The 27,831-nt window shown below is 38.3% G+C and overlaps 1 protein-coding gene across 1 annotated transcript in view; it reads right to left on the bottom strand.

Annotated features, from left to right (window-relative positions):
* Positions 1-27,831, bottom strand: part of LOC150095635 (dynein axonemal heavy chain 8-like) — a 2,108,518-nt gene that overhangs the window by 1,056,252 nt on the left and 1,024,435 nt on the right. The window contains exon 47 of the mRNA XM_090409931.1: positions 18,125-18,247. Coding sequence (XP_090266057.1) covers positions 18,125-18,247 — 123 coding nt within the window. The remainder of the gene's footprint in view (positions 1-18,124; positions 18,248-27,831) is intronic.

The raw sequence follows: 27,831 nt of genomic DNA, 5'->3' as shown, positions 1-27,831 counted from the left end.
TCCATTGTTAATTTGATGTCTTGGTGGAAGTTGTTTAAGTGATCTAAAAAAGTGTGAAGGTTATCAGTACCGTGTTCCCAGATAAAAAATATGTCATCTACATATCTCAGACAGACTTTTGACTTAAGAGTAGATAAGGAAATTGCCTTTTGTTCGTAGTCTTCAAAAAAGATGTTGGCTAGCATTGGGGAGAGGGGGCTGCCCATTGCTAATCCTTTATTTTGTTTGTAAATTTTTCTTTCAAATTGAAAGTAGCTGGAGTTTACACAGTGTGATAGCATTGACGTAGTTGCTCTCTTCATAAACATTCCAACTCAAGAGGTTCTCGATATTCTAAGTAACAAAATTTCAAAAAAAGATGTTTTCCCTGTTATCACATCATGTAAATCCAGCTACTTTCAATTTGAAAGAAAAATTTACAAACAAAATAAAGGATTAGCAATGGACAGAAATATCATGTCATTTATAAATGAGGAGATAGCATACCCTCTCCTGCCAATGAGCTGTGGATTTGAAACTTGTAATGGGTATGGATTTATGGGTATGTAATTGTCTTTAGGAGAAAGTTTAATTTCATAACCTGGTGTGAAACCACTAGCTTATTGAAGGCCTAAAGGTGGCTTAAAAAAGTTTCATGTCTGTCTTTAGAGCAGGGTTTCTGGACTTTCTGAATATATATATATATATATATATAAAATAATTTGAATATAATTGTTTTTTCATGGCAATCATTTCAATTTTATATATATATATATATATATATATATAAAATTGAAAAACTGAAAATTATTTTATATATATATATATATATATATATATATATATAAAATAATTTGAATATAATTGCTTTTTCATGGCAATCATTTCAATTTTTTTTATATATATATATATATATATATATATATATTTTTTTTTTTTTCAGTAAAGAAGACTAAATATAAAATTTCTTAGTATCATAAAATGGGAGTATTGGTGGAAAAGACTAGTAATTGCAGCTGCAGAAGGCAATTTAGCTTAAGCTGATTTACATCATTATGATAGCATTCACATAAATTTATTATAATTTTCTTTAATATAATTACTCAAAAGTGCACAATCTTAAACTAGCTCTGTAAATGATAACAGCATACAACATATCTTTTCTATGCAGAAAAAGTGGAGTCATTTTCAAAATACACGTGTCAATGACTGAAACATCGCATCTTCTGAATTAGTTTTGATAATTGTTGTTATGTTCCATCAAGTCGTTTTCAACTCCTGGTGATGCTGTGAACATACATTCTCCATTCAGATCTGTCCCGGGCCATATCTTTCAGAATTTCCAAGTGCGTTCCAGTTGCTTCTTTAACCCCATCCACTCATCTAATTCTTGGTCTTACTCTTCTCCTGCTTCCATCAACTTCAGCAAGCATCATCATCTTCTCCAGACTGTTATTTGCTTGCATAATATGTCCGAAGTATGACAATTTTTACTTGATGATCATAGCTTTGAGTGAGCAATCTGGCTTTATTCTGTCTATCACTGATTTATTGATTAGCTTTGCAGTCCATAGTATTCTTAGTAAGCATTAGTAAGCATCTCCAATCCCATAATTCAAATGCATCTATCTTTTCCTTCTTTCACTCTTTCTCGGGGTCCAACTTCCACATCCATACAGTATCACAGATATTCCCTGTGATACTGTAAAGTTTTGATAATATATATATCACATCTGGATGGAAGTCTGAGGGTGCAGAAAAATAGTGAATGGTTTGTAGAATAAATATTATTAAATGTGGTGCCTTTCCTCCCTAAACCACTCTATTCCTGCTTTGTAAATATTAATATTCCATCAACAGAACCTGTAGTATCTAAGTAAGAAAGAATATTTATAAATTTTTAAGAAACAGAAATTAGTAAAATCACCATTTAATAAAATAGTACTTTCACTGTATAAGAATAAAAATATTATGAAAATCTAAAAAATAATATATAAAAAACTATATTTTGTGTATTTTATCTTGCAGTGCATTTACTTTTCATATATCAGTATCAATGCAATATCTTTTCAATTTTCTATCAAATAATACTTTCAATGAATTTTTGCATGATGAATATTTCTGTGATGAATTTTCCCATAATGAATTTTTCCTGTGATTAATTTACCCATGATGAATTGTCTGTGAACTGAGAAAGAATAATTATGGGAGGACAACTTTATTGAATACAGATGTTAAGGATGTCAAAGACAAAGAAAACAGTATTTGAATTACTGAGTGATCACAGGAGTAAATAAAGTAATGCAACAAGTACTAATGCAAGAACAGATTAACAGGATCAAACAACAAAATCTCCTACTCATTCAGTAATATCTCATTCAGGGTATTTTTATAACATGGCAATAAACAATTCTCTTACTTGTATGTGGAAAATTGGCAAATCTCAAACAAGAAATGGACAAAGGAAAAATTGATATCATAGGGCTCTGTGAAGTCAGATGGGAAGGAATAGGTGATTTTTATAGAGACCAAGTAAGAGTAATTTACTCAAGTGCAGATAAAAAGGAAAAAGGACTTGCACTTGTTTTTAATAAAAGAATAGCAATGAGCATCATTAGCATAAAATGTCTGAATGACAGGATTATGGTGGTAAAACTGAAGGCTGAACCAGTGCGTGGGAGTGCTAGAAGAGGAGAGAATGGAAACAGTAGGAGAGACGGAAGGAGAGAGAGGAATGGGAATGAAAGAAGAGGAGAAAATGGAAACAGTAGGACAGAGGGAATGAAAGAAGAGGAGAAAATGGAAACAATAGGAGAGAGGGAATGGTAAGAGTTATTTGTATAGGGACTCAATGATCCGTGGTGTTCTGAGGAGTGTTTGCCAGGAGGAACGATAGAAAGTGTGGCCTTGGCAGTTAAGAGAGGTGAAAGGGTGGATGAGATGATTGTGATGGTGGAAACAAATGACTTCAGTGGTGGTGTAAATAGGGCAACAAGAGATATGAGATTCTTGCTTGAGGTGGTAGGAAAGAAGACACAGAGAGGAAAGATAGTGTGTGTGTGTGTGTGTGTGTGTGTGTGTGTGTGTGTGTGTGTGTGTGTGTGTGTGTGTGTGTGTGATGCCTAGGTATGATAATGATGAGCTGAGCAGAAAAGCAATAATACTGAATAATGTAATAGCTAGAATGTGTGACAAGAGAGGATTGGAATATGTGGATGCTTGGAGTGCGTTTGAGGACAGAGAGGAATTGTATGCGAGATACCGCTTACATATGAATGAGGAAAGACGTAGGCATCTGGAAAGATTGCTGTTCTGAAAGAGTCAGTATGTCCCAGGGAGAATGGTAGCAGGGGTGGCCTCTTGTGGGAATGGGTACTTGGGAGAAGGGGGGATGACATCAGCTAGCACTGAGCCCAGTGGAATCTAGAGTGGATAATGCTGGGTATAGAAACAATGGCATTTATATGTTTTATACTAATGCCAGGAGTATCCGGAATAAGGGAGAGGAAATGGTGGCACAGATAGCATCAGTCAGAATGGCCAAATATTATTGGGATCACTGAGACGTGGTTGATAAAAGGGGATATAACAACAGGAATAGAAGTCGCTGGGTACAGCATTTTTCGGCAGGATAGGAAGGGAAAGCGTGGTGGTGGAGTACTGCTTATGATAAGTGACGACCTATGTCCTCTAAGAGTGGAGACTTTGGAAGGCAGTGAGACAAATGATTATGAGAGCATATGGTGTGAGGTAGAGGTAGGCAAGACAGGATATTTAGTGGGGTGTTACTACAGATCCAGGAGCACAGAGGATGGGGACCAGGAGATGTTTAGACAGTTAAGTTTGGCAAGTGCAAGAACAATGATTGTTATGGGAGATTTTAACTACAGTAGTATAAATTGGAGAGAGGAAGATGCATGTAGCAATAGGGGAATGGAGTTTCTAGAATTATAGAGGGACAAATGTTTTAGTCAACATGCAATAGAGGGAAGAAGAGGTTCAAGAGTTTTGGATTTGGTTATAGCATCAGAAGAGTTGATAATAACTGAGATGACATCTCTCCCACCAGTTGGAGAGAGTGACCATATGGTTTTGACTTGGAAAATGAATAGACATGCAGGAGTATCAAAGAGACGGGAACGTATGGAATTATAAGGCAGGTGATTATAATAGTCTAAGACGTCAACTTGGGTAAGTTTCATGGAGGGAGGAATTGGAAGGCCGGGATATCATTAGTGCATGGAAAATTATGAAAGAAATTTGATAGCAGTAATGGTAAGTTGTATACCACGAGTGAACAAGAGGTCAGAATTTGGAGTAAAGAGGATGACAAACAATATTAAACAGGAATTGCATGCAAAAAAGTTAGGCTATGGAAGAGATATAAGGAGACAGTTGAAGAGAAGATGCATGAAGAGTATAAGACACAGAGCAGAAGTGTGACTAGTTTGGTAAGGAAGATGAAACTAGAATATGAGAGGAGATTGGCCTTAAGATCCAAAGAAAATTCTAGGGAATTTTTTAGATAGATAGCCAGTAGGAGGAGAAATGACTGTGGAAGAATGATACTGTGGGATAAAAATGGGAATAGAGTGACTGATGCAGAGGACATAGTGGAATTGTTCAATGAACACTTTATTGGAGTATTTCATCCTGGAGGAGTCAGTTTTAATGCTAGAGGGACAGGGCAGGTTTGAGGTTTAGAGGTACAGGAGGAGAGTGTGTTTCAGTAATAGACAAGATACAGCAGCTGTGCAGGAGAAGATTTTGAATAAGCTAGAAGGCATATGGGTAAATGAATGGTGGAAGACGGTTTAATGCAGCAAAATGTAAGGACTTGAGGTTTGGGAAACATCGATGGGACACTGCATACTCTATGGGAGGAGTTATACTGGAGGAAGTAGGGGAGACAAGAGATCTGGGGTTGATGATTGATAGAAACCTGAAATTTAGGAGATATATTGCAAAGATGGTTAAGGTTACACAAAGGATTGCTGCAATAATGAGTAGGATGCTGACCTGCAGAGATAAAACAGTTATTATTCTGTTGTATAGGCCCTGATCAGACCACAATTGGACTATTGTTCTCAGATTTGGTCCCCAGGATTTGAAGGGGATAAATTAACTGGAAAAGGTACAAAGGCAGATAACAAAGATGGTTTCGGGACTGTACAATGATAGTTATGAGGATCAGCTGAGGGAATGTGCACTGCAGAGTTTGGTGGATAGAAGAAGGAGAGGTGGTTACAATGTTGACACTGGGGAGTTCTTTCACTTGGTTGAACAGCAAGAAGGAGTGATGACAAGAGACTATCCCTGGAAGTCACAAAAGAAAACTGTGAGCAAGAGGGTGAGGAGTGGTTTCTTTGCATGGAGGGTGGTTGAACCATGGAATGCATTGCCTGATGGAGTGGTGAGAGAGAGAACGGTCAATGAGTTTAAGGATGGAATGATGGACTTTGTGTTTCTTAGGGGGGGGGAACCTTCCCTCGATGAGTCTTTTGACTTCATGGAGGCCTGAATAATAATAATAATAATAACAATAAAAAATGCATGCATGTGTTCTGGATCTGATATTTACTCTGACCACAACCTATTATTCATAGAAATAAATGTGAAACTGAAGAAAATAAAAGAAGTTATGAAAAGGAAAAAAATGGAACTTGGAGAAATTAAAAATACCAAGGAATTCGGAAATAGATTGGAGAAAGAATTAGAGGAAACAAGTTTTGTCAAAACAAAAGTTCCAGAAAAGAATAAAAAAAAACCTTGGATAACTAATGAGATGATTTCTCTAATGGAAGAAAGAAGAAAATGGAAAAATAAAGACGCCCCAGAAGAGAAAATACAGTATAGAACCCTGAATGACAAATTGAGAAGAAAAACAGAATGAAGTAGAGAAGATTGGATTACAAAACAATGTGATGTGAAGAAATGGAAAATTATGAGAGAGAGAGTGGGAAGGTATGATCTTTTGTATGAAAAAACAAGAAGCATGAATCACAAGAGAAATAGAATTCGAGCTAGAGGCATAGAAAATAAGAATGGAGAAATCATAACTGAAGAAGATAAAATCCTAGTAAATTTAGTTTAATCCTTTATCCAAGTGTAAGCAAACAAAGTTTGTGCCTGAAAGTATCTTCAGGACTTGGGTCAGGTAGCGCAAAACCAGGCAATGCAACTCCGAGCAAAGGTGGACCACACTCTCATCACTCCTTGTCTCAGTATCTTCCATAATGCAAATCACATCTCCCATTAAGGGAAGGGCCACTACCCAGACCGGTTTCAACCTTTATTGAGGTCTCATCAGTGAGAGGCAAACCCAAACATGGAGATACTAAGGCAGAAGCAATAGGAGAGGTCATATTTACCTATAGGAGTTGCCAACAGGTGTACCACCTTATTATTGAATTAGTCTGGATTTAGAGAAAGATGTTGGAAGTTTATTTTTCAGTTGGTTAGACTATAATAAATTTAGTTTAATCCTTTATCCAAGTGTAAGCAAACAAAGTTTGTGCCTGAAAATATCTTCAGGACTGGGGTAAGTAGTGCAACACCATGCATAGCAGTATACATGTCTGCAAGGAGATGTGCTTTGCATTATGGGAGATACTGAGACAAGGGGTGATGAGAGCTTGGTCCACCTTTGCTCAGAGTTGCATGGTGTTGCACTATCTTACCCCAGTCCTGAAGATATTTTCAGGCACAAACTTCGTTTGCTTATACTTGGATAAAGGATTAAACTAAATTTATTATAGTCTAACCAACTGAAAAATAAACTTCTAACATCTTTCTCTAAATCCAGAGTAATTCAATAATAAGGTGATACACCTGTTGGCAACTCCTATAAGTAAATATGACCTCTCCTATTGCTTCTGCAGTATCTCCACGTTTGGGTCTGCCTCTCATGCTGGATATATGAGAGGCTCTGCTTGGTTTAGGTTTTTGCCTGTCTCTGAGTAGAGCCACCACTGAGATTATGGCTCTGTCTGGTGGTGGGATGAGCCTGCCACTGGGTAGAGCCAATGCTGAGAAGTTCTTCTTGGTAACGGGGTGAGCCTGTGACTGAGTGAAACAAAGCTGAGTTGGACGATCTTTCGGTATCGTCTAATTTTTAGAGAGGTCTTTACTTAAATAAATACACCTCAATAAAGGTTGAAATCGGTCTGGGTAGTGGCCCTTCCCTTAATGCATAGCAGTATACATGTCTGCAAGGAATGTGCTTTGCATTATGGGAGATACTGAGACAAAGCATGATGAGAGAACATGGTCCATCTTTGCTCGGAGTTGCCTTGTGTTGCACTATTTTACCCCAGTCCTGAAGATATTTTCAGGCGCAAACTTTGTTTGCTTACACTTGGATAAAGAATTAAACTAAATTTATTATATTGTGGGTTTGATGGCCGATTTTTCTTGAGTTTATAGGATGAAAAACCCACTTGCCCATGCCAGAGATTGACTAACCCAGTTGAAAAAAAGCTTAGAAAATGTTCCTCTAGTCTTTGTGTGGTCAAGCGCCATAGAATGCAAATGCCACTTCTACTGAGCTACACAGGCCCCGACAAATTTGCCTTATAAAATAAAATTTTTGCTTTATTTGCAGATAACATGAACATCAATTTTGGTGGTTACAAAAGACTTGGCAAAAATAAGGTGTGGCAAAAACTTGAAACTGAACTGAAGAGGCAGATTATCGGTATAGGTTGTAGGGCACACATTATACACAATTTTCTCCAGTTTGCTGTTGACCAATTGATATTGAATATTTTGCAGTGAAAGTATACAAATACTTCAATATATATATATATTGAAGTATTTGTATTTGCTGGCCTGGCTGGCTGAGTGGTTAGTGTATCCGCTCTCTCCAGCCACAAGGTGGCGCGTTCGAATCCCAACGTGGGCATGGATGTTTGTGAATGTCTGTGGAAATACTAGTGGTGGTGGCTGGCAGTAGATGGCGTAGTTGCGGTCAGTTGGTGGATTGAGTAGTGGAGACAGAGTTGTAGAGCAGGTGCCCTCCCTCGATGAGTCCTTGGACTCCCTGGAGGTGTCAAACAATAATAATAATAATACTACTACTACTACTAATAATAATAAGATACAGTCAGAGATGAAAAACTTTTGTGACTTTGCAGAAAAGTATTATGCTAAATTGTTAAAGTAAGGAAATACAAGATTTTTGTCCTTGGGTTCATCAATTGATAGAATTTTAAGCCTGTTTGATGGGCTTCATTCTTATTGTCTTTCTCAAGAATGATGCCCTATAATGTTGCGAAAATTCTTTGAAGACACCTGTTTTGAAATTGTGGTTGTCATTTGCAAGAGATCAAGTGACCAAGAGATACATTAGCTTAATTGATAAAGATAATATTGCAGCTGCAGAAGTAGCCATGAACATTGAAAATCTTGTAAACAATTTAGAGTCCAGAAAAAGTGAAGTGCTTGTAACTACTGATGTCAAAAAGCAACTGCAAATGTTAGTAGATTCAGGAGCAATTAATGAGACTAAGTTTTTTGAGGTAGTTGAGAATTTCTATGAAACCAGCTTAGAATATGTCAACAAGTGGAAGCACAATTTAGGAGAAACACTCAGAAGTTCATTATAAATTTAGTTTAATCCTTTATCCAAGTGTGAGCAAACAAAGTTTGCACCTGAAAGTATCTTCAGGACTGGGGTAAGGGGTAACATAGGGCAACTCGTTGCAAAGGTGGAGCAAGCTAACATCACTCCTATCTCAGTATCTCCCATAATGCAAAACACATCTCCTTGTGGATATGTATAATAATAATGTTATGCATTAAGGGAAAGGCCACTACCCAGACTAGTTTTGACCTTTACTGAGGTCTCTTCAGTGGGAGCCAGGGCCAAGTGGAGATACCAGGCAGAAGCATTAGCAAAAGTCATCTCTACCTATAGGAGTTGCCAAACGGTGTGCCACCTTTTTATTAAATTACTCTGGATTTAGAGAAAGATGTTGAAAGTTTATTTTTCACTTGGTTACACTATAATAAATTTAGTTTAATCCTTGATCCAAGTGTGAGCAAACAAAGTTTGCGCCTGAAAGTATCTTCAGGACTGATAAGGTAGTACAACATCAGGCAACTCGTTGCAAAGGTGGAGCAAGCTAACATCACTCCTATCTCAGTATCTCCCATAATGGAAAACACATCTCCTTGCGAATATGTACAATGTTATGCATTACGGGAAGGGCCATTACCCAGACGAGTTTCGACCTTTATTGAGCTTACCCCAGTCCTGAAGATACTTTCAGGTGCAAACTTTGTTTGCTCACACTTGGATAAAGGATTAAACTAAATTTATTATAGTCTAACCAAGTAAAAAATAAACTTTCGACATCTTTCTCTAAATCTGGAGTAATTTAATGGTTTAATTCAAAGGTGGCACACCGTTTGGCAACTCCTATAGGTAGAGATGACCTTGCTAAAGCTTCTGGCTGGTATCTCCACTTGGGCCTGGCTCCCACTGAAGAGACCTCAATAAAGGTCGAAACTAGTCTGGGTAGTGGCCCTTCCCTTAATGCATAACATTATACATATCTGCAAGGAGATGTGTTTTGCATTATGGGAGATACTGAGATAGGAGTGATGTTAGCTTGCTTCACCTTTGCAATGAGTTGCCCGATGTTGTACTACCTTACCCCAGTCCTGAAGATACTTTCAGGCACAAACTTTGTTTGCTCATACTTGTATAAAGGATTAAACTAAATTTATTATAGTCTAACTAAGTGAGAAATAAACTTTCAACCAAGAAGTTCAAGTGGGTGCTACTAAGTAAGACACCTGAATGGAAAGAAATACAGGACAGCCTGAACGAGGAACTCATCAAATGCACAGAAACAGAAGAAACTCGTGTATTTGATCAGTGGACCCTCATAAAATATATAATGGTGAGGCAGTTGGATACATGGAATAAAGAAAACATTCCTGTATCTGATAGATGGGTACTGATTTTTTTTTTTTAAATGAGCAAAAAACGCCTAGACTTTCAAGACTTTTGTAATATCGTAGTGTTTATTCTTTGTCAGGAAGTATGTTACATATTGAGTGATTATTTTTTGTTATGAACCGTATGTAGTGAAAGGAGACATTTAGATTAAGTGTTAAGACAATGAGGGCTATGTTGTAAGACAAAATTGTGTCATGTAGTATGAGAAGTTTTATGACAAGGTATTGAAAGACCAAAATTTTCTGCATAAGATCACTTCATCAGAGAAATATTCATGGTACGATCATGGTGGAATACAGTTCTGCTCTACATCTACCTAAATTTTTGTATGGGTTCTGTCACTGAAGAATAATGATAAGCTCAATATGTTTATGTAATAAAACTTTTTTTTATCATCTTACTTTTCATGAATAAAGAATATTACATAACCCTGTCCCATTTTTGCCACCGAATGTCCCGTTTTTGTCTCAAGGAAATATGGTCAGCCTAAGACCAACTAATAATTGCTGGCCTGGTTGGCCGAGTGGCTAGCGTATCTGCTCTCCAGCCAAAAGGCTGCCAGTTTGAATCCTGTTGTGGGCATGGATGCTTGTGATTATCTGTGAAAGTACTAGTAGTGGTGGTAGTCGGCAGTGGTGTTAGATGATGAAGGTTGGTTGTGTGATATAATAATAATAATACCTGTAAATGAGTCATTGTGCTCAGTGAATATATGACAAGCACATCTGTGGAGTTCATTCCCTAAAGAATATAACTATTGTCAAGGATACAGGGTATTTAAAAAAAAAATAATAAAATCTGGGACAAACTGGGCTGTAATATGTATAAGTGTTGGACAAGAACTCCAAAAAAAAAAGATAAGTGTTATTTTGAGTAATGATTGGCAATATTTCATGAATTTTAGTGTTGTACTATTTATTTTTGATAACGAAGTGCTTCTATGCGATTTCCGGTGTGATTAATTGTTGAAATTACCTTCTTAAAAAAAGCACACAATGGCAGTAATCATGAGATCAACTACATAGGCATTGGCTGGTATGGCTAGGCGAGCACTGCTGCAAAAAAAAAAAAAAAAAAAGTGGCATTAATGGCATAGACTTTTCAAAAATGATTCAATGTTGCAGGTGTAATATGTATGTATGGTGGAGTGGAAGAGATGTGTTTGTGGAGAGAAAGAGAATGAATGGAAGAGGAGAGAAAGTATGGATTTGTAGGAAGTGCAATATATTATTAGCCCACAATGCAATGAATGAGTTGAAAATTATGAGTTGAGACAGAGAGACAAAATCATGAAAGGTATGCTAGTGGAATTGTGTGAGGAGAAGGGAGTACAGTTTGTGGATGTATGGCATGTGTTTGAGAGAAGAATGGAATTATACAGGTGTGATGGGTTGCAAATCAAGGAAGTGTTGCTAGATGAAAGTGCAGTGTGTGATGCACATAAGAGATCAGATATAAGAGATGAAGTGAAAAATCAGGAGAGTGGTATTGAAAAAACAGAAGTGCTTAGCAGTAGAAACTAGTAGTGCTGTGAGAGATAAAGACAGAATGCAAGAGTAAAAGGGAAACGGAGGATGAGGACTGGGTGGACAGAGAGAAATGGCATAAGTAGAGTGGATGTTGAAAGCGGTAGTAAATGTGTGTGTAAAGATAGAGTATAATGCAATTATTATTATTATTATTTGACACCTCCATGGAGTCCAAAGACTTATCGAGGGAGGGCACCTGCTCTACAACTCTGTCTCCACCACTCAATCCACCAACTGACCGCATCTACCGCTGACCACCACCGCTAGTATTTCCATAGACAATCACAAAACTCCATGCCCATGGCGGGATTCGAACCCATAGCCGTTTGGCTGGAAAGCGGATACGCTAACCACTCGGCCAGCAGGTTGGCAACGTTATAATCATTATTAAGGGCAATTCCAAGGATTCCTTAGACTCATCAAAGGAAGCACTAAATGTCATGTCAAGAACTATCCAACATTTGTGCAGTATCTATCACACCTTGCTTTGAACTCTACAATCTATTGTGGGTGCCACAGTCATGGCACCCACAACAGACTGTGGCAACATATTCCACTCATACACCACTCTCCAAGCAAAAAACCTAGTTCTAATATCCTTGCTAACTGCACTCTTACTCAGTTTCCATGCAAGGCCCCTAGTTCCCTCACCAACACACCTGTTCTGAAAATTTTCTACTCAATTAATCTTGTAAAAACCCTTCATTAATTTGTATGTCTTAATCATATCACACCTTTTTCTGCCTATCAACCACTTTCTGTAACAACAAAACTTCAATAGTGATCGTATGAGCTGCTTTAGCCACTTTTGTTACATGTCTCTATAACCTTACACTTTGCCACATTAAACTTACATCCATTTTCCTTTGCCAATCTATCGAAATCATCCTGAAAAATTTTCACATCATCAGTATTAATTATTGCTCTACCCAACTTTGCATCATCGGCAAATAACTGAAACGTTTCTCTCAGATCCTTTCCAATATCATTAATGAATAAATTAAACAGTAGAGGTCCAAAAACAGAACCCTGCAGCACACCACTAGTCACAAGCCTTTTCTTGGAATATACTCCTGAAAATAAACTACTCTCTGATATCTCTCCATCAACTACCCTCCTATTTATCTCACCAACTCACATATCCACCAACAGCTCACTCCTTGCTTTTCAGTCTAAGAACAAAAATTTTTTTTGCTACTAGAGGGTGGTATGGTGTGTGGTATTTGAAAATAGCTCTGGAAAAGATAAGTGCTATTTTGAGTAATAATTGGTGGCATTGTTTGAATTTTTATGTTGTACTGTTTGTTTTTGTTAATATAGTGTGACTCTGTGATTTCTGGCAAGATTTCTGCTTTTATTAACTAAAATTCCCTTATTTAAATAGAACACCATGCCAGTACTCACAAAGTCAACCATGCAGCCATCACCTGGTGCGACTAGGCGAGCACCAGGAAAATCAAGTGGCATTAAAGACATAGATTTTTCAAAAATGATTAGATGTTGTAAGATTCAATAATGTATGCATGACAGAATAGATTGTGGAGAGAATAAACAGGAGATGAGATAAAGTGCATATTTGTAGGAGGTGTGATATATTAATAGATCATGAATTCATGAATGCAATATAGACTGAACAAATAAAAGATGGCATAAATGAAAGAAAAAGAAATGAAACTAAAACTAATGAAACTGAGGGAGGAAAAGAATGCAAGAATGTAGAAGCAAAAGTTAGTGATAAGGGAGCAATATGAATGAGGAAACAAAAGTAAAGTGTGGCAAAACAAGAGGTAGTGAGAATATGGCAGCAAGAGAGAGAATGAAATTGTGTGTTGCTGAAGTATGCAATGATTAGTTGAGAAGGAGAGCCACAGTCATGAATGGTATGCTGGAGGAGCTGTGTGAGAAGAGAGTACTTTTTGTGGATGTATGGCATGTGTTCGAGGGAAGAGTGGAATTATACACATGTGATGGGTTACATTTCAAAGGCTTTGGAGTGAGTGTGCTAGAGAAAGTGTTGATAGATGGAAGTGCAATGCTTGATGCAAGTAACGGACAAGGTGAAAGATAAGGAGAGTGGTACTGAAGAGGCAGAAGTGCTTAGTAGAAGAAATAGTATTAGCATGAGAGAGTAAGAGGAATGGGAATGCCAGAGGAACAGGAAAGCAGGGTGAACCCAGGTAGACAAGCAGACAAGGCATAGAGAGAGCTGATGTTGAAAGTAACGGTGATTGTGGCGATAACGGTGACTGGGCAAGGACAACCAACAAGTGGCTTGGACAGGACTAGTTATAGTCCAAAAATGAACTACTGTGTTTGTTGAAGCCTCAGAAAGAAATCAGATGAAATGGTTTCACTGACTGAGTTTTTTGCCCCAAAATCATTGAAGTAAGTGACACAGGGTTGAATGAAAATGATATCCTATTGGAAATAGAAATGGAAGGACACAGTATTTTTCACATGAATACAAAGTACAAGAATGGAGGAGAAGTGCTGCTGATGATAGCAAGAGAATTGTATCCACATAAGGTAGACATAAAAGAGAGAAATAGTGGCATTGGCAAATGTTTGTATGAAAGCATCCATAATACCCCTTCTCAATACTAAGTTTGTTGGAACACTTGAGGCTGCTGCCCAACATCCCCTTCAGAGTATACCCTGAAACCTGCAGAACACGTTCCTCCTCCTTTATCCCTGCTACTGCTGTATTGTGGAACAATCTTCTCCCCTTATATGTTACCCAAGGAATACAGTACCCATTCATGGTACTAATGTACTATAGGATGATTAACAAACAACGTGTTGTCTATGGGCTCAATATTAAAAAAAAAAAATTCTGGGAATGTATTGTAGTCTGAAATATACAGAACAGCAGCAAATTTCAACTTTCTGATATTATTTGCATTGGATATGAGGTGGGAGCGAGCAAAATAGTTAATAGTATTAATTAGTACAAATGATTTGAGAGAGGACAAAGAGTGTGTCATAATAGATATCAGGAGGCTGCTTGGAAGGATAAAAGAGAATAGTGTGATAGGAAGGGTAGTCAGTGTGTTGCCTAGGTATGGTTGTGGTGAAATGAGGCAGAGAGCAAGGATTATAAATGACATGCTGGCTGAAATGAGTGAGGAGATGGGAGTAGAGTTTGTTAATGTGTGGAATGAGTTTGAGGGACGAAGTGAGCTGTATGGGAACGATGGACTGCATTTGAGTGTTATGGTGTGAGTCGCTTGGAGAGACTGCTGCTGGAAGGTAGAGAAGTGAATAGAGAGAATGAATCAGATCGAGAGGGGAGTGATGTGGAAGAGTAGGAGAGTAAGACAGGCGAGATTGAAGAAGTGCATATAAATGGGAAAGTGAGTGGTATGAGTATAGAAAATGAGAGAATGGGTGCGCAAGAGGAGCAGGGAAACGGAGAGGCTCAGAGTGGACAGGGGTACACAGAGTGAGAAAGGTGGATGCTCCAAGAGGAGGTGAGAGCATGTGTAGACAGGAAAGGAATAGGATGACCTGGGATCAAGAGGAAACAGATGAAAAGGGTTCTAAAATGAAGAAGCAGAAAGGGAAATGGCCCCCAGTCGAGCATGGAGAGATCACATCGAGTGAGTGATATCAGTGGAACTAGCTGTAGATCCAGAAATGAGCGGTTGTGTTTGCATACAAATGCTAGAGGTGTAAGGAACAAAGCAGATGATAAGGTTGCACTAATTGCATCTGTTCACCCAAAGATTGTTGGAATAATGAGACATGGTTGGAAGAGGACGACATCATGACAAGAATAGAGATGGAAGGGTATGATGTGTTTCATGAGGATAGAAGGGGTAAAAAGGGAGGGGGAGTGCTATTGATGATAGAGAAAGAGTTATGTCCATACAAAGTAGAGATGTAAGATGGAAATAGTGCCAGTGGTTTTGAGGCAGTATGGTGTGAGATAGAGGTGAATAGAATCAATTACTTGGTGGGATGTTTTTATAGACTAGGTAATGTGGATGGTGGTGATAGTGAAATGTATAGACAAATTAGCCAAGCAAATAAGAAAAGGTTGATCATTATGGGTGATTTTAATTATGGTAATATATACTGGAATGATGAGACAGCAACTGGAAGTAAAGAAAATGAGTTTCTTGAGTTTTTCATGGATAACTACCTCAGACAGTATGTAACAGAAGGCACACGAGGATTAAGGGTCTTGGATTTGGTCATCTCATTAGAGGATGAAATTATAAATGAGGTGTCAAATCATCCACCAATTGGTGAGAGTGACCATGAGGTGATTACCTGGGTGGTTGCCAGCAGTGCGAGGACCCCTGTGAGAAAAGTGTATATGGGGAACTACAAGGGGAATGATTATGAAGAGCTCAGGAGACAGCTTGAGGGTGTAGCATGGAATGAGAAGTTAGCTGGAAAGGACATCAATGCTGCTTGGGGTATTTTCAAAAACTATCTATGCAATGTCTAAATGTATTCCAAGGGTGAGAAGGTTAAATAAGGTAGGTGTGAGATGGATAAATAAAGAGATCAAGCATGCGATAAAGAGAAAAAGGGAATTGTAGAGGCAGCATAAGAGAAGTGGAAATAACCAATTTCATGAGGTCTACAAAGACCAGGCAAGGAGAGTGACTTGGTTGGTGAGAGTAGCTAAAGAGAGGTATGAACAGCAGTTAGCTAATGAAGCCAAAAAGAATCCTAGGGAGTTCTTTCGATATGTAGCCAGCAAAAGAAAGAAAGAAAGAATGATTATAGAAGGATGAAATTGAGTGGAGAAAATGGTATAAAGACAGCTGTTGCAGAATGTGTGGTGGAGATACTTAATGAGCAGTTCATAAAGATCTTTCAATCTTGTATGGAGAGATTGATAGCAGTTGATGATGGGGAGGAGAGACTGACTGTAAGTGAGCAAGAGGTGTTTGGGGAGTTGAGTAAACTAGATGTAAATAAGGCTGTGGGACTTGATAATATATCACTGTGTATTCTGAAGGAAAGTGCCAGAGAGTTGACACCTGCCTTGACATTTTTTTAAATACAAGTCTTGTACTTGGTCAAGTTCCTAAGAAGTGGAAGGAGGGCAAGATTGTGCCACTTCATAAAGGAGGTGATCGAACTCAAGCATCAAACTATAGGCCTATCTGTGTGTCAGGTGTTGTGGGTTGTTGGAGAAGCTTGTGAGAACTAGGATCCAAAGTTGGGTAGACAACAATGGTATAATCTTTGATGGACAGCATGGATTTGCTAAACGGAGATCATGTTTTAGTAATCTACTTACTTATTACAATAAAGTGACTGCTTCCTTGGACAGAGGAGAAGGATACACAGTAATATTCTTGGATTTTGCAAAAGCTTTTGATAGAGTACCTCATGATAAGTTGACAGTCAAGCTAGAGCAGATGGGGTTGGATATTAGATTAGTGCATTGGATTGGAGACTGGCTATCTGATAGATCAACAAGTTGTGTATGGGGGTGCGATATCCAGGAAAAGGAAAGTCGCTAGTGGAGTGCCTCAGGGGTCTGTTTTAGGGCATTTGCTATTTAACGTGTATATTAATGATATTGGCGAAGACTTGGATGGAGATATTCAGTTGTTTGCAGATGATGCAAAGTTGGGATGAACCATAAAGAGGAGTGATGATGTTGGGACCTTGCAAGAAGACTTGAATAAATTGAGTGATTGGGCACGGAAATGGGGATGTGAGTTCAATGTTGCAAAATGTAAGGTTTTAAAATTTGGAAAAAAAGATGGGATGTAGAATTTATGCTTCGTGAGAATATATTGTGGAGGTAGAGAAAATAAGAGATCTGGGGTGATAGTGAATAAGGATCTAAAATTTAGGGGATGCATCGCCAAAATTGTGAAGACAACACAAAGGCTTCTAGGAATGATGTGGAGGACACTGATGCGTAGAAGTAAGGAGATTCTTGTTCTGTTGTATAAGGGTTTGATTAGGCCACACATGGACTACTTATTTCCAGGTGATGCCCAGATTTGGCCACCGGGTGTTTAGAAGGATGAAGAGATGAGATGTTGGAAAGGGTCCAAAGGCGACAATTCTGACCTCTGGAATGACAAATATGAGGAATGATTGAGAAGATGTAATTTGCAGAGTCTGGTGGAGAGGAGGAAGAAGGGAGATATGATAGAGACCTACAAGTTGGTAAGGGGTTGTTATAAGATCAATGGTGGAGAAGTGAAGTTCTACAGAGAATAGGGAGATCAGGGTAGAACCAGAGGTCATCCCTGGAAACTGTATAAAGAGGGTGTGAGTAGGGGAGTGAGAGGCAGGTTTTTTTCGTGCAGAGTTGTGAATTATTGGAATGCCTTGCCTGAGAGTGTGGTGTCTGCAAGGAGTTTGAGTGTGTTTAAGGCTTGGTATGATGAGATGTGTGTGTGTGTGTGTGTGTGTGTGTGTGTGTGATAAAAGGACCTCCCAGATGAGTCTTTGACCCCATGAGGTTTTGGGGTAATAATAATAATATTTTTTATTATTTATTTATTTATTTTTAATGACTAAAAGAACCACTTGGCTCTTCTAGTTTTCTTATACAGTTTTCTAAAATAAAAAACAAATGAAGAAACAAACAAACAGATTTTTGCATTAAGTGGATATTGTGCAATAATACACACAATGAATCTTATTCCTATTTGAAGGTTTTTACCTGATCACCCCACTCATTGATTTCAGGCATATTGACATCATCAATAAATATAGCCAGTTTCTTTCCAGCAGGAGGTCCAAATGTAGTTCCAACCCTTTTATCAACGCAACTTTCAACTGTCCTCTGCAATATAGTTGAAAAAAATATATATATATATATAAAATACATTGTTTAAATATATACTTTCATAATAATTTTTAGGCATGATTAATGAAAAATAATAGTCAAAACTTGAAATTATATTATTATTTTTATATTCAGTTCACAGAGTAACAAGAAACACAAAACAGAATAATGAAATCTTTGAATGGCACATGAGTCTAAATCAGGACTTATCCAAAGACCTAGGAATTGACTAGATATTGTCAAAAATGTGAGATGTCCCTAAAAGTGTTGTTTTCTGGATCTGAAAGGTTGCTATATCTGTTAGGCTCAATTTTTCTACATGTTTGATGAATGTTCTTTGTATTGCTCCTAGCACTCCTAAGACAATTGGAACTGTTATTGCTTTCTTCATCCAAAGTCGTTGACTTTCTATCTACAGATGTCTATACTTGGTCAGTTTTTAAATGCACTTTTTTCTTCCACTCTACTATTTCCAGGTGATGCGACATCAATAAATCACATGTTGCTGTTGTTCAACTATAGTGATGGTATATTATGTTAAAGTTGACTATCTGTCTGAATTTTAAAATCTCATAATATCTTGGCATTTTCATTTTATTCATCTATTTTATTGTACAACCAAGTTCTTTTGCAACTACAATGACAGCACTGTAAATCAGCTGATTTGTTATTTCAAATGTTAATTTAGGAATTATTTTTATTACCAAGTTAATGCTTTGTTCAATATTGCAGGTAGATCTTGTTTTTGGCATTATTTCAGTATCAATAGTCGCTGATTTTGCTTAGTGCTCGGCATTTGTTCCATAATCATATGTCACAGTACTTGTGTAAATAGAGTCGCAAGAGATTGTAGTAGTAGATTTGAGTTATGCTAAAAAAAGTGTTTTTATTCAATATATATCATGTTAGTATGGTTTTTTTGTCACAAATTGTGCTATATCATTTCAGTTTGATAAAAGTGTCCTTCAGTAGTATTGTTGTTAAAGTTTTATGGCTGTTTATATTCTGTTTTGCTGATGGTTTATTCTTACCAACAAGGCAAAGATAAGTTTTCGTTATTTTTATGAGAGTTTTCTACTTTAAATTATACAATGTAAAGTAATTTGCAGTTGGAGAAATTGTACTTAAAAACATAAAAATTTTTTGTATAGTTATAGTAGTTCTTAGTATTTCGTTCTTTGTGCATTATTTGAATGATGGCGCAGCTGCAGCTCATTTTAATAGCTTGTCATCAAGTCCTCCCCTATTTAAGGATTACATTTTGTATAGCATTATTATTATTATTCAGGCCTCATGAGAGGTCCTTCCTAGGAAACACAAAGTCTATCGAGACTCATCGTGGGAGGTCCCTCCTAGAAAACACAAAATCTATTATACCACTCCTTAAACTCATTGACCGATCATTGACAGAAAGTTTGAATCGTGAAATTTTCAGAAAGGTTCTTAGATGGGAGGATAAATGGCGAGCAAGAGTAGGTAGCTTCCAGAGAGATGGCTGTGTTGAAAGTGGAGGTGGAATGTCTCGGGAATGAGTTAAGAAGCATGAAAGAAGAGATTAGGTGAATGTGCAAAGCGAATCAGAGTAGGAGTGAGAGAGAGTTATGGGAATGAGAATAGGCGAGAATACAACAGCAGATGAGAGGGAATAAGAAGAATGTGAAGGAGTGCTGGAACCAGGGATGGAGAGATGCCAGGAAAGCAGGTAATCAGAGGAACAAAGAAAGAAAGTGTTACAGGAGAGGGAGAGAGAGAAATGCAGGTGAGCAAGGAAGTAACAGAGTGGTAAGAGTTGTGATGCATGCAGAATAGATGATCAGTAGCGAAGAAGATATAATATCTGAGGTGTTTGCCTGGAAGAACGACAGAAAGTGTTGCTATGGCAATTACATGGGGTGAAAGGGTTGATAAGATGATTGTAATGGTGGGCAGAAGTGACATGGAATCAGTGTGAATCAGGTAGCAAGAGACCTGAGGATCATGCTCGAGGTTGTATGGAAGAAGATTCAGAGAGGAAAGATTGTGTGTGTGTGTGTGTGTGTGTGTGTGTGTGTGTGTGTGTGTGTGTGTGTGTGTGTTGTCCAGGTATGATAATGTAGAACTGAGGAGAACAGCATTAATAATGAATACTATGGTAGCCAGAATGTGTCAAAAGACAAGCTTGGAATGCATGGATACTTGGAGGGCATTTGAGGACAGAACAGAAATGTATGTGAGAGATGGCTTACATTTGAATCAGGAAGTACGCAGGCATCTGGAGAGAATGCTCTTCTCTAAATGAGTCAGTGTTTGTCAATGCAGGGAAACTAGAATTATGAGGGTGGATGGTAACAGGGGTGGCCTTCTGTGGGAATATATTGGGTAATGCTGAATCCAGTGAAGTCTCGAGGGGATACTGATAGCTATAGAAAGAGTAGCATTTTTATTCTTTAAGCCAAGAGTATATGGAATAAAAGGGATGATTGTTGATGCTGATAGAATAAGCCTGTACAAAGATTATTGGGATCTCTAAGATATGGTTGATGGAATGTGATATACTAGCAGGAATACCAGTGGCAGGATACAGCATTTTTTGACAGGATAGGAACGAAAAACACGGTGGCAGAGTACTGCTTATAATATACGATGACTTACATCCTCTCAGAGTAAGGATTTGTAAGGCAATTGCACTAGTATTTTGAAAGCATACGGTGTGAGGTAGAGGTGGGAAAGACAGGATATTTAATGGAGTATTGCTACAAGCCAGGGAGCATAGAGGGGTGAGGAGCAGGAGATGTTTAGGCAGTTGAGCTTGGAACATGCAAGAAGAATGATTTTTATGGGAGATTTTAACTACAGTAGTATAAATTGGGAAGAGAAAACTGCATGTAGTAATCAGGGAAAGGAATTTCTGGAATTCGCGAGCGACAAATGTCTTAGGCAATATGTAGTAGAAGGAACATGAGGTTCAAGAGTTTTGGATTTGGTCATAACATCTGAAGAGCAAAAAATGGCCATCCTCTCCAACTGGGGTAAGAGATGCCATCTTACCCTGGAAGATGAGCAGATGTGCAGGATTAACAAAGAGAGAGGAAGGTATGCATAATTATAAGGCAGGGGATCATAATAGTCTTAGATATCAACTTGAGGCAGTTCCATGGAGGAAGGAATTGGAAGGGTGAGATATCATTAGTGCTTCGGAAATTGTGAAGAAATATTTATTAGAAGCAATAGTAAGCTGTATACCATGAGTGAAGAAGAGGACGCAATATGAGAAATAATATCAGGAACTGCAGGTTAAATCAGGAATTTTAACAGGAACTGCAGGTTAAAAAGTGTTTATGGAAGAGATATAGGGAGAGGGGTGGAGAGCAGATGCATGAATAATATAAGATGCAGGCCAGGAGAGAGTGACTAGTATAGTAAGGAAGGCAAAACTGGAATATGAGAAGAGATTGACCCTGAGATCAACAGAAAATCCTAAGGAATGTTTTTACTATGTGCCCAGTAGGAGGAGAAATGATTGTGAAATGACTGTGGAAGGATAAAAATGGGAATAGAGTGATTGATTCAAAGAACATATCAGAGCTGTTCAATGAACACTTTATTGTGATATTTCATCCTGGAGAAGTAGGTTTTAATACTAGACAGATAGGCAGGTTCGAGGTTTAGAAGTGCAAGAGGAGAGTGTGTTTCAAATACTAAGTACTTTGGATGCCAATAAACTGGGACTGGATGAAATTTTGCCACTGGTCTTGAGAGAATGTGCTAAAGAACTGACAGCTCCCTGACCTGGCTTTTCAATGAAATTCTGGCCAAGGGGAAATGTACCCCAGGAGTGGAAGGAGAGTAAGATAGTGCTGTTACATAAGGATGGAAGCAGACTAGATGTGCCAAATTATAGGCCAATTTGTGTTTCATGAGTAGTTGTTAAGATCTTGGAGAAATTAGTGAGGGACCGTATACAGCATTGGGCAGATTAGGGTAATGTTATCTGTGAGATTCAACATGGTTTTGTTAAGGGATGCTCTTGTTTAAGTAATATGATTGCCTTTTATAATAAAATGACAAATCGGTTGATGAGGGAAAGACATATTCTGCCATTTTTTTGTATTTCACAAAGGCATTTGACAGGGTAACGTATGATAAACTGATATTTAAGTTGCAGCACATGCGTTTAGATGTCAGGTTAGTCAACTGGATTCAGGATTGACTATCTGATAGGTATCAAGGAGATAGAAAGTTACAGAGGAAAGATTACTGAGGCATATAATGAAGATGTTATTAGGATTGCATAATGTAAATTATGAAGAGAGAGAGAGGCTGAGGGAATGTGGACTGCACAGTTTGGTAGAAAGAAGGACAGGTGACATGATCACAACTTTTAAACCATTGAGAGGTAGTTACAGTGTTGATACTGGGGAGTTCTTTTGCTTGGTGGAACAGAGGGAAGTAGCGAAGATAAGAGGCCATGTTACGGAAGGAAACTGTGAGCAAGTGAGTTAGGAGAGGTTTATTTGCATGGAGTGTGGTTGAATTGTGGAATGCATTGCCTTATGGAGTGGTGAGAGAATGATTGGTCACTGAGTTCAACTTGTGGTGTGATAGACTTTGTGTTTTCTAGTATGGGTCTCCCATGATGAGTCTTTTGAATCAATGGGGGATATAATGATAATAATAATAACAATAATATTAACCACCCTTATCTTTATATATATATATAGTAAAATAGAGTTGAATGACTAAAACCGAGAGTTAGGTAAAGAAAAAAAAAGGTGGTTTAAATTAAAGTTGACTATGTGCGTGAGCTGCCACGAGTGCACCAATACTGAACAGAGGCAATGTGTGCAGCAGAGAGATTGAAGCTAAGGCTGTTGTTAATATGGGATGAATCTAGTGAAATTTCTCTAGATTCAATGATCTTTCTTTCGAGTTCATCATAACACACATGGATATTAGAAGTTTTTGGCCAGTCTACAAGGTGTTGGTGGCATTCATCCGAGTTAATAGTTTGTCTTAAAACTTACGAGATGCGCTGAAAATATCAGAATCTCAATTTTTAGAAAACTGACTCACACTGACAGATACCTTCATGCTTCTTCCCATCACTACCCTCTGCAACAATTTGGTATTATTTCAACCCTGGCACATCAAGCCAATCTTTACTTACAGATGAAACAGAAATTGAAAATGAACTCCATTTACTTAAAAGAACTTTTGTCAACAATGGATTCTCTCTTAAACAGATTGATAAATTTTTCTCTTTCCATCGCTCTACTGCTACTGAAGATTCTTCTCCCCCAAGAGCTTTTATTTCATTGCCATACATCAGCTCTCTCTCCCCAAAACTAGTAAAAATTCCTAAGAAATTCAACATTAGAACTTGCTTCACTACATTTCCAAAACTTCGCTCCATACTAAGTAAACCTAAAGTGAACCATCTCCCTACTCAGTATCCAGGAGTCTACAAGATTTTGTGTGAATGTGGAAAACCATATTACGGCCAGACAGCTAAATCCATCCTTTTGCATATAGAAGAACACCGATTGACATTTCCTACAATACAACCAGAGCCAGCGCTCTCTCTCTAGCCACGTTCTCTTCTCTATTAACTCGGATGAAGGCTGCCAACACCTAGTAGACTGGCCAAAAACTTCTAATATCCATGTGTTATGATGAACTCATAACATTTATTTATTAACTTGATAAAATTAATTTATTAACTTGATGCTGATATTTCGCTGGTATTATAACCAGCATCTTCAGAGCACAAAAACACTGTTTGTCACAATACGCGAGACTAAAACAACATGGTGTACTTAGAATTGTAGCAGCAACACAAAGACTAGAGTCCGGATTTTGGCGCCCTCTATCTGGAAAAAAAAAAAAAAAAAAAAAAAAACGCTATCATATCTTACAAGAGTCCTAGAAAAGTGCTAGTTTTTTCTTAATATGACTGTCTCCCAGATTAATTAATATTAATAAATAAATTAATTAATAATAATTAAAAAATAATTAAATAAATTAATTATTTACTTAGTTTCTGTGTTCTATTATACCGTTAAAATAATAAACAACATGTTCGACGAACACATAAGTCTGTCCACACGTCTCTGGTGACGAGTGTTTCCCAAATCTTTGGAAGCTTAATGCAACCGTATTTATTGAAATTTGGTTGATTTCTGAGAGCTGCTGCTGCTGCTTCTAAGAATAGGCTCTCTTTCTTGAATTTGCTGTGGTGGAGCATGGTGCTTTTTTTTTCCAAGAGAGCCTATGGGTGGTGTCCAAGACATGGTCAGCCAAGCATGACTGGACCATAGTTGTATTTACAGATGTAAGACTTGTGTTCCTCCAGGTGGATGGATGGTGATCTACCTGTCTGTCCAGAGTAAGCCAGCTTACAAGAACAGGGTACTTTGTAAACTCCAGGCAGAGAGAGAGGAGGGAGCTGATCTTTAGTAGAACGGATAAGGATAGCAAGTTTGCGGTGGGGCTTATATGCTGTGTGTAGGTTGTACTTTTTTTAGAATCTTGGCTATTTTTTTGGATGTGCCATGGATGAAGGGTATGGTGATGGCATTTTTAAACTCTTGTTGACAAGACGGATGGGGAATGGGGTGAGGAACTGATTATTTTTTTGATACTGTGATCGCTGTAGCCACTGGAGAGGAAAGTGCTATGTATGTAGTTATTATTATTATTATTATTATTATTATTATTATTATTATTGTTCCGGGAAACTCCAAGGAGTCGACAGACTCATCGAGGGAGGCCCTAACATCATGTCAAGAACAACTATTCAACATTCACACAGTATCTATCATACCTTGCCTTGAACTCATTCACGGTCGTAGCACACACAACAGAATCTGGAAGCTTATTCCAGTCATTTACCACTCTCCAAGTAAAGAACCTAGCTCTAACACCCTTGTCAACCACACTCTTGCCCAGCTTCCATGCATGGCCCCTAGTCCTCCCACCACCAGGCATATTTTCAAAAATATCTTCTGGATCAATCTTATAAAAACCCTTCAGTAATTTGAATGTCTCAATCATATCACCCCCCCCTTCGCCTATCGTCCAATTTCTGCAACCCACAAATCTTCAACCTATTCTCATAAGGTTCATTCCACAGACCTGCTATCATCTTGGTCACTCGTCTCTGGACCCTCTCCACTTCCTTCCCATCACGAGGAAACCCTGGTGCCCATAACTGGGCACAGAAGTCCAGATGGGGTCTTATCAAGGCTCGATACAGAGGAACAACAACTTGTTCGTCTCTGCATGTTAAAGTATTTTTCAGAAGCCAAGTGATTTGGTGAGCTGTTTTAGTTACTTTTGCAATGTGCCCCCTAAACTTCAACTCCCTATCCACCAACACTCCCAAATCTCTGGCCTCATCAATCTCCTGGAGTATGGTTCCACCAATGCGATATACTGCTGCTATTCTTTTCACCCCAAAGTGCATAACCTTACACTTTGCCACATTAAATTGACATCCATTTTTCCTAGCCCAGTCCTCCAAACTATCCAAATCATCCTGTAAAATTTTGACATCCTGTGCACTCACAATTGCTCTACCCAACTTTGCATCATCAGCAAACAAGTGAACACTTCCTCTCAGATCCTTTCCAATATCATTGATGAACAAATTGAAAAGCAGTGGTCCAAGAACAGAGCCCTGTGGCACTCCACTAGTCACAAGACGTCTTTTAGACTCCACTCCTGAATAAACCACTCTTTGATATCTCTCCTTCAACCACCCTCCTATCCATTTCACCAACCCTATATCTATACCCATCTGCTCCAGTTTACTGATTAGGGTTCCATGTGGTATCCTATCAAAGGCCTTGGCAAGGTCCAGTAGTATCACTGTAAACCCATTACCCCTATCCAGTTCAGCTGTCACTGTGTTATAAAATGTAAGCAAGTTACTGAGGCATGATCTACCCTTCACAAAACCATGTTGTCCCCCATACAATATCCCATTTTCATCTATCCAATCCTGTATTCTTTTCTTGACTAATTTCTCTAAGACCTTGACAATGATTCCTGATATGCTAATGGGTCGGTAATTTACAACAGCAGTCTTGGAACCACCTTTATGCAGTGGAACTATTTTCCCCTCTTTCCACCCGCTCAGGACTAACCCAGACCCGAGACTCAAATTAAACAAAATGGTCAAGGGTACTGACAATTCTTTAGCTGCTTCTCGTACAACACGAGCTGGTATACCATCCAATCCCACAGATGTATTGACATTGAGGTTATGCAATAGACTACTCACCTCCACTTCATTAACCACAATTCCCGTATAATCTACTGGTTTATTCGTTTCTGCAATGTCACCACCTGGATGATATATTCTTGCAAAGTGCTCACTCAGTAACTCAACTATCTCAACTGATTCAGTTACCTCCCTACCATCGGCATTCTTTAAAATCAATCTGCCATGTACATTTTTCCTTTTACTTGCTACATATCTAAAAAACTGTTTAGGATTCTCTTTAGCCTGCATGGCCAATGTTCTTTCATAATCCTTTTTTGCTTTTCTTACCACACACGTCACCCTTCTGGCCTGCACTTTATAACGTTCATGTGCCTGCCAGTCACCCTTCTCCTTAAATTCTCTCCATAGTTGTTTCTTTTTTTGCAGCTCAAGCTTGATGGTGTTATTCATCCATTTAACCCCTACTTGATTTATTATTCGGACTCTAGGTATACAGTCAGCCATTGCTTCATGCAAGCACTTCTTAACTACCTCCCATGCGCTATCAACTTCTAGTCCTTGCAGTTGTACATGCCATGGCACTGAACCAATCAAACTCCTAAGCTTGTCATACTTTCAAGCTCAGTAGTGAGGGCGGTTCCACTGAAACAAAGATTGTGGGCTCTCTTGGTAAGTTTTAATAATGCCATATTGTTGAGAGGGGTGGTGGTGGGAGAGTTTGTGAATGTATCTGCCTGTGTGTGTGTGTGGGGGGGGGTTTCTGTATACAGTGAAGGCAAGTGTACCATTAGGCAGGTGTGTAACTAAGGTGTCTAGGAAGGGTAAACAATTGTTCTTTTCCTTTTCCATAGTAAACTGGATTCTTGGATGTAGGCTGTTGAGATGACTGAGGAAGGAGTCTAACGTGCCTGGGCCATGAGGCCAAATAGAGAACACATCATCTACATATCTTAGCCAGATAGAAGGTTTGAGTGGGGCTGAGTCTATGGCTCATTTTTCGAAATCTTCCATATAAAAATTGGCAAGAGGGGGGAGGGGTGAGAGGAGAGAACCCATGGCGGTTCCCTCTATCTGCTTGTAGATTCTGTTCTTCCAAGAAAAATACAAAGAGTTAATGGCAAAGGAAAAGAGATCTAAGATGTCAGAAGGAAAAACGTTTTCTAAGAGAGATAAGGTGTCAGTTAAGGAAATATTGATAAACAAAGAGGAGATATCAAAGCTTACCAATATGTCTGCATTATTCAACGTTAAATTTTCTATGAGGGCTTTAAAGTGGGTAGAGTTTTTTAAATAGGAAGGGGACCTTCCGGTGAGGGGGATCAGAGAGTTGGCCAGCTGTTTAGATAGTCTATAGCAAGGTGCATTGGTGGCATCT

This window comes from Typopeltis vanoorti, chromosome 20 (genome assembly GCF_054136105.1).
Source record: "Typopeltis vanoorti isolate ZY-2024b chromosome 20, IOZ_Tvanoo_1.0, whole genome shotgun sequence".
Lineage (NCBI taxonomy): Eukaryota > Metazoa > Arthropoda > Arachnida > Uropygi > Thelyphonidae > Typopeltis > Typopeltis vanoorti.
This window is presented reverse-complemented; position numbering and strand designations above follow the sequence as displayed.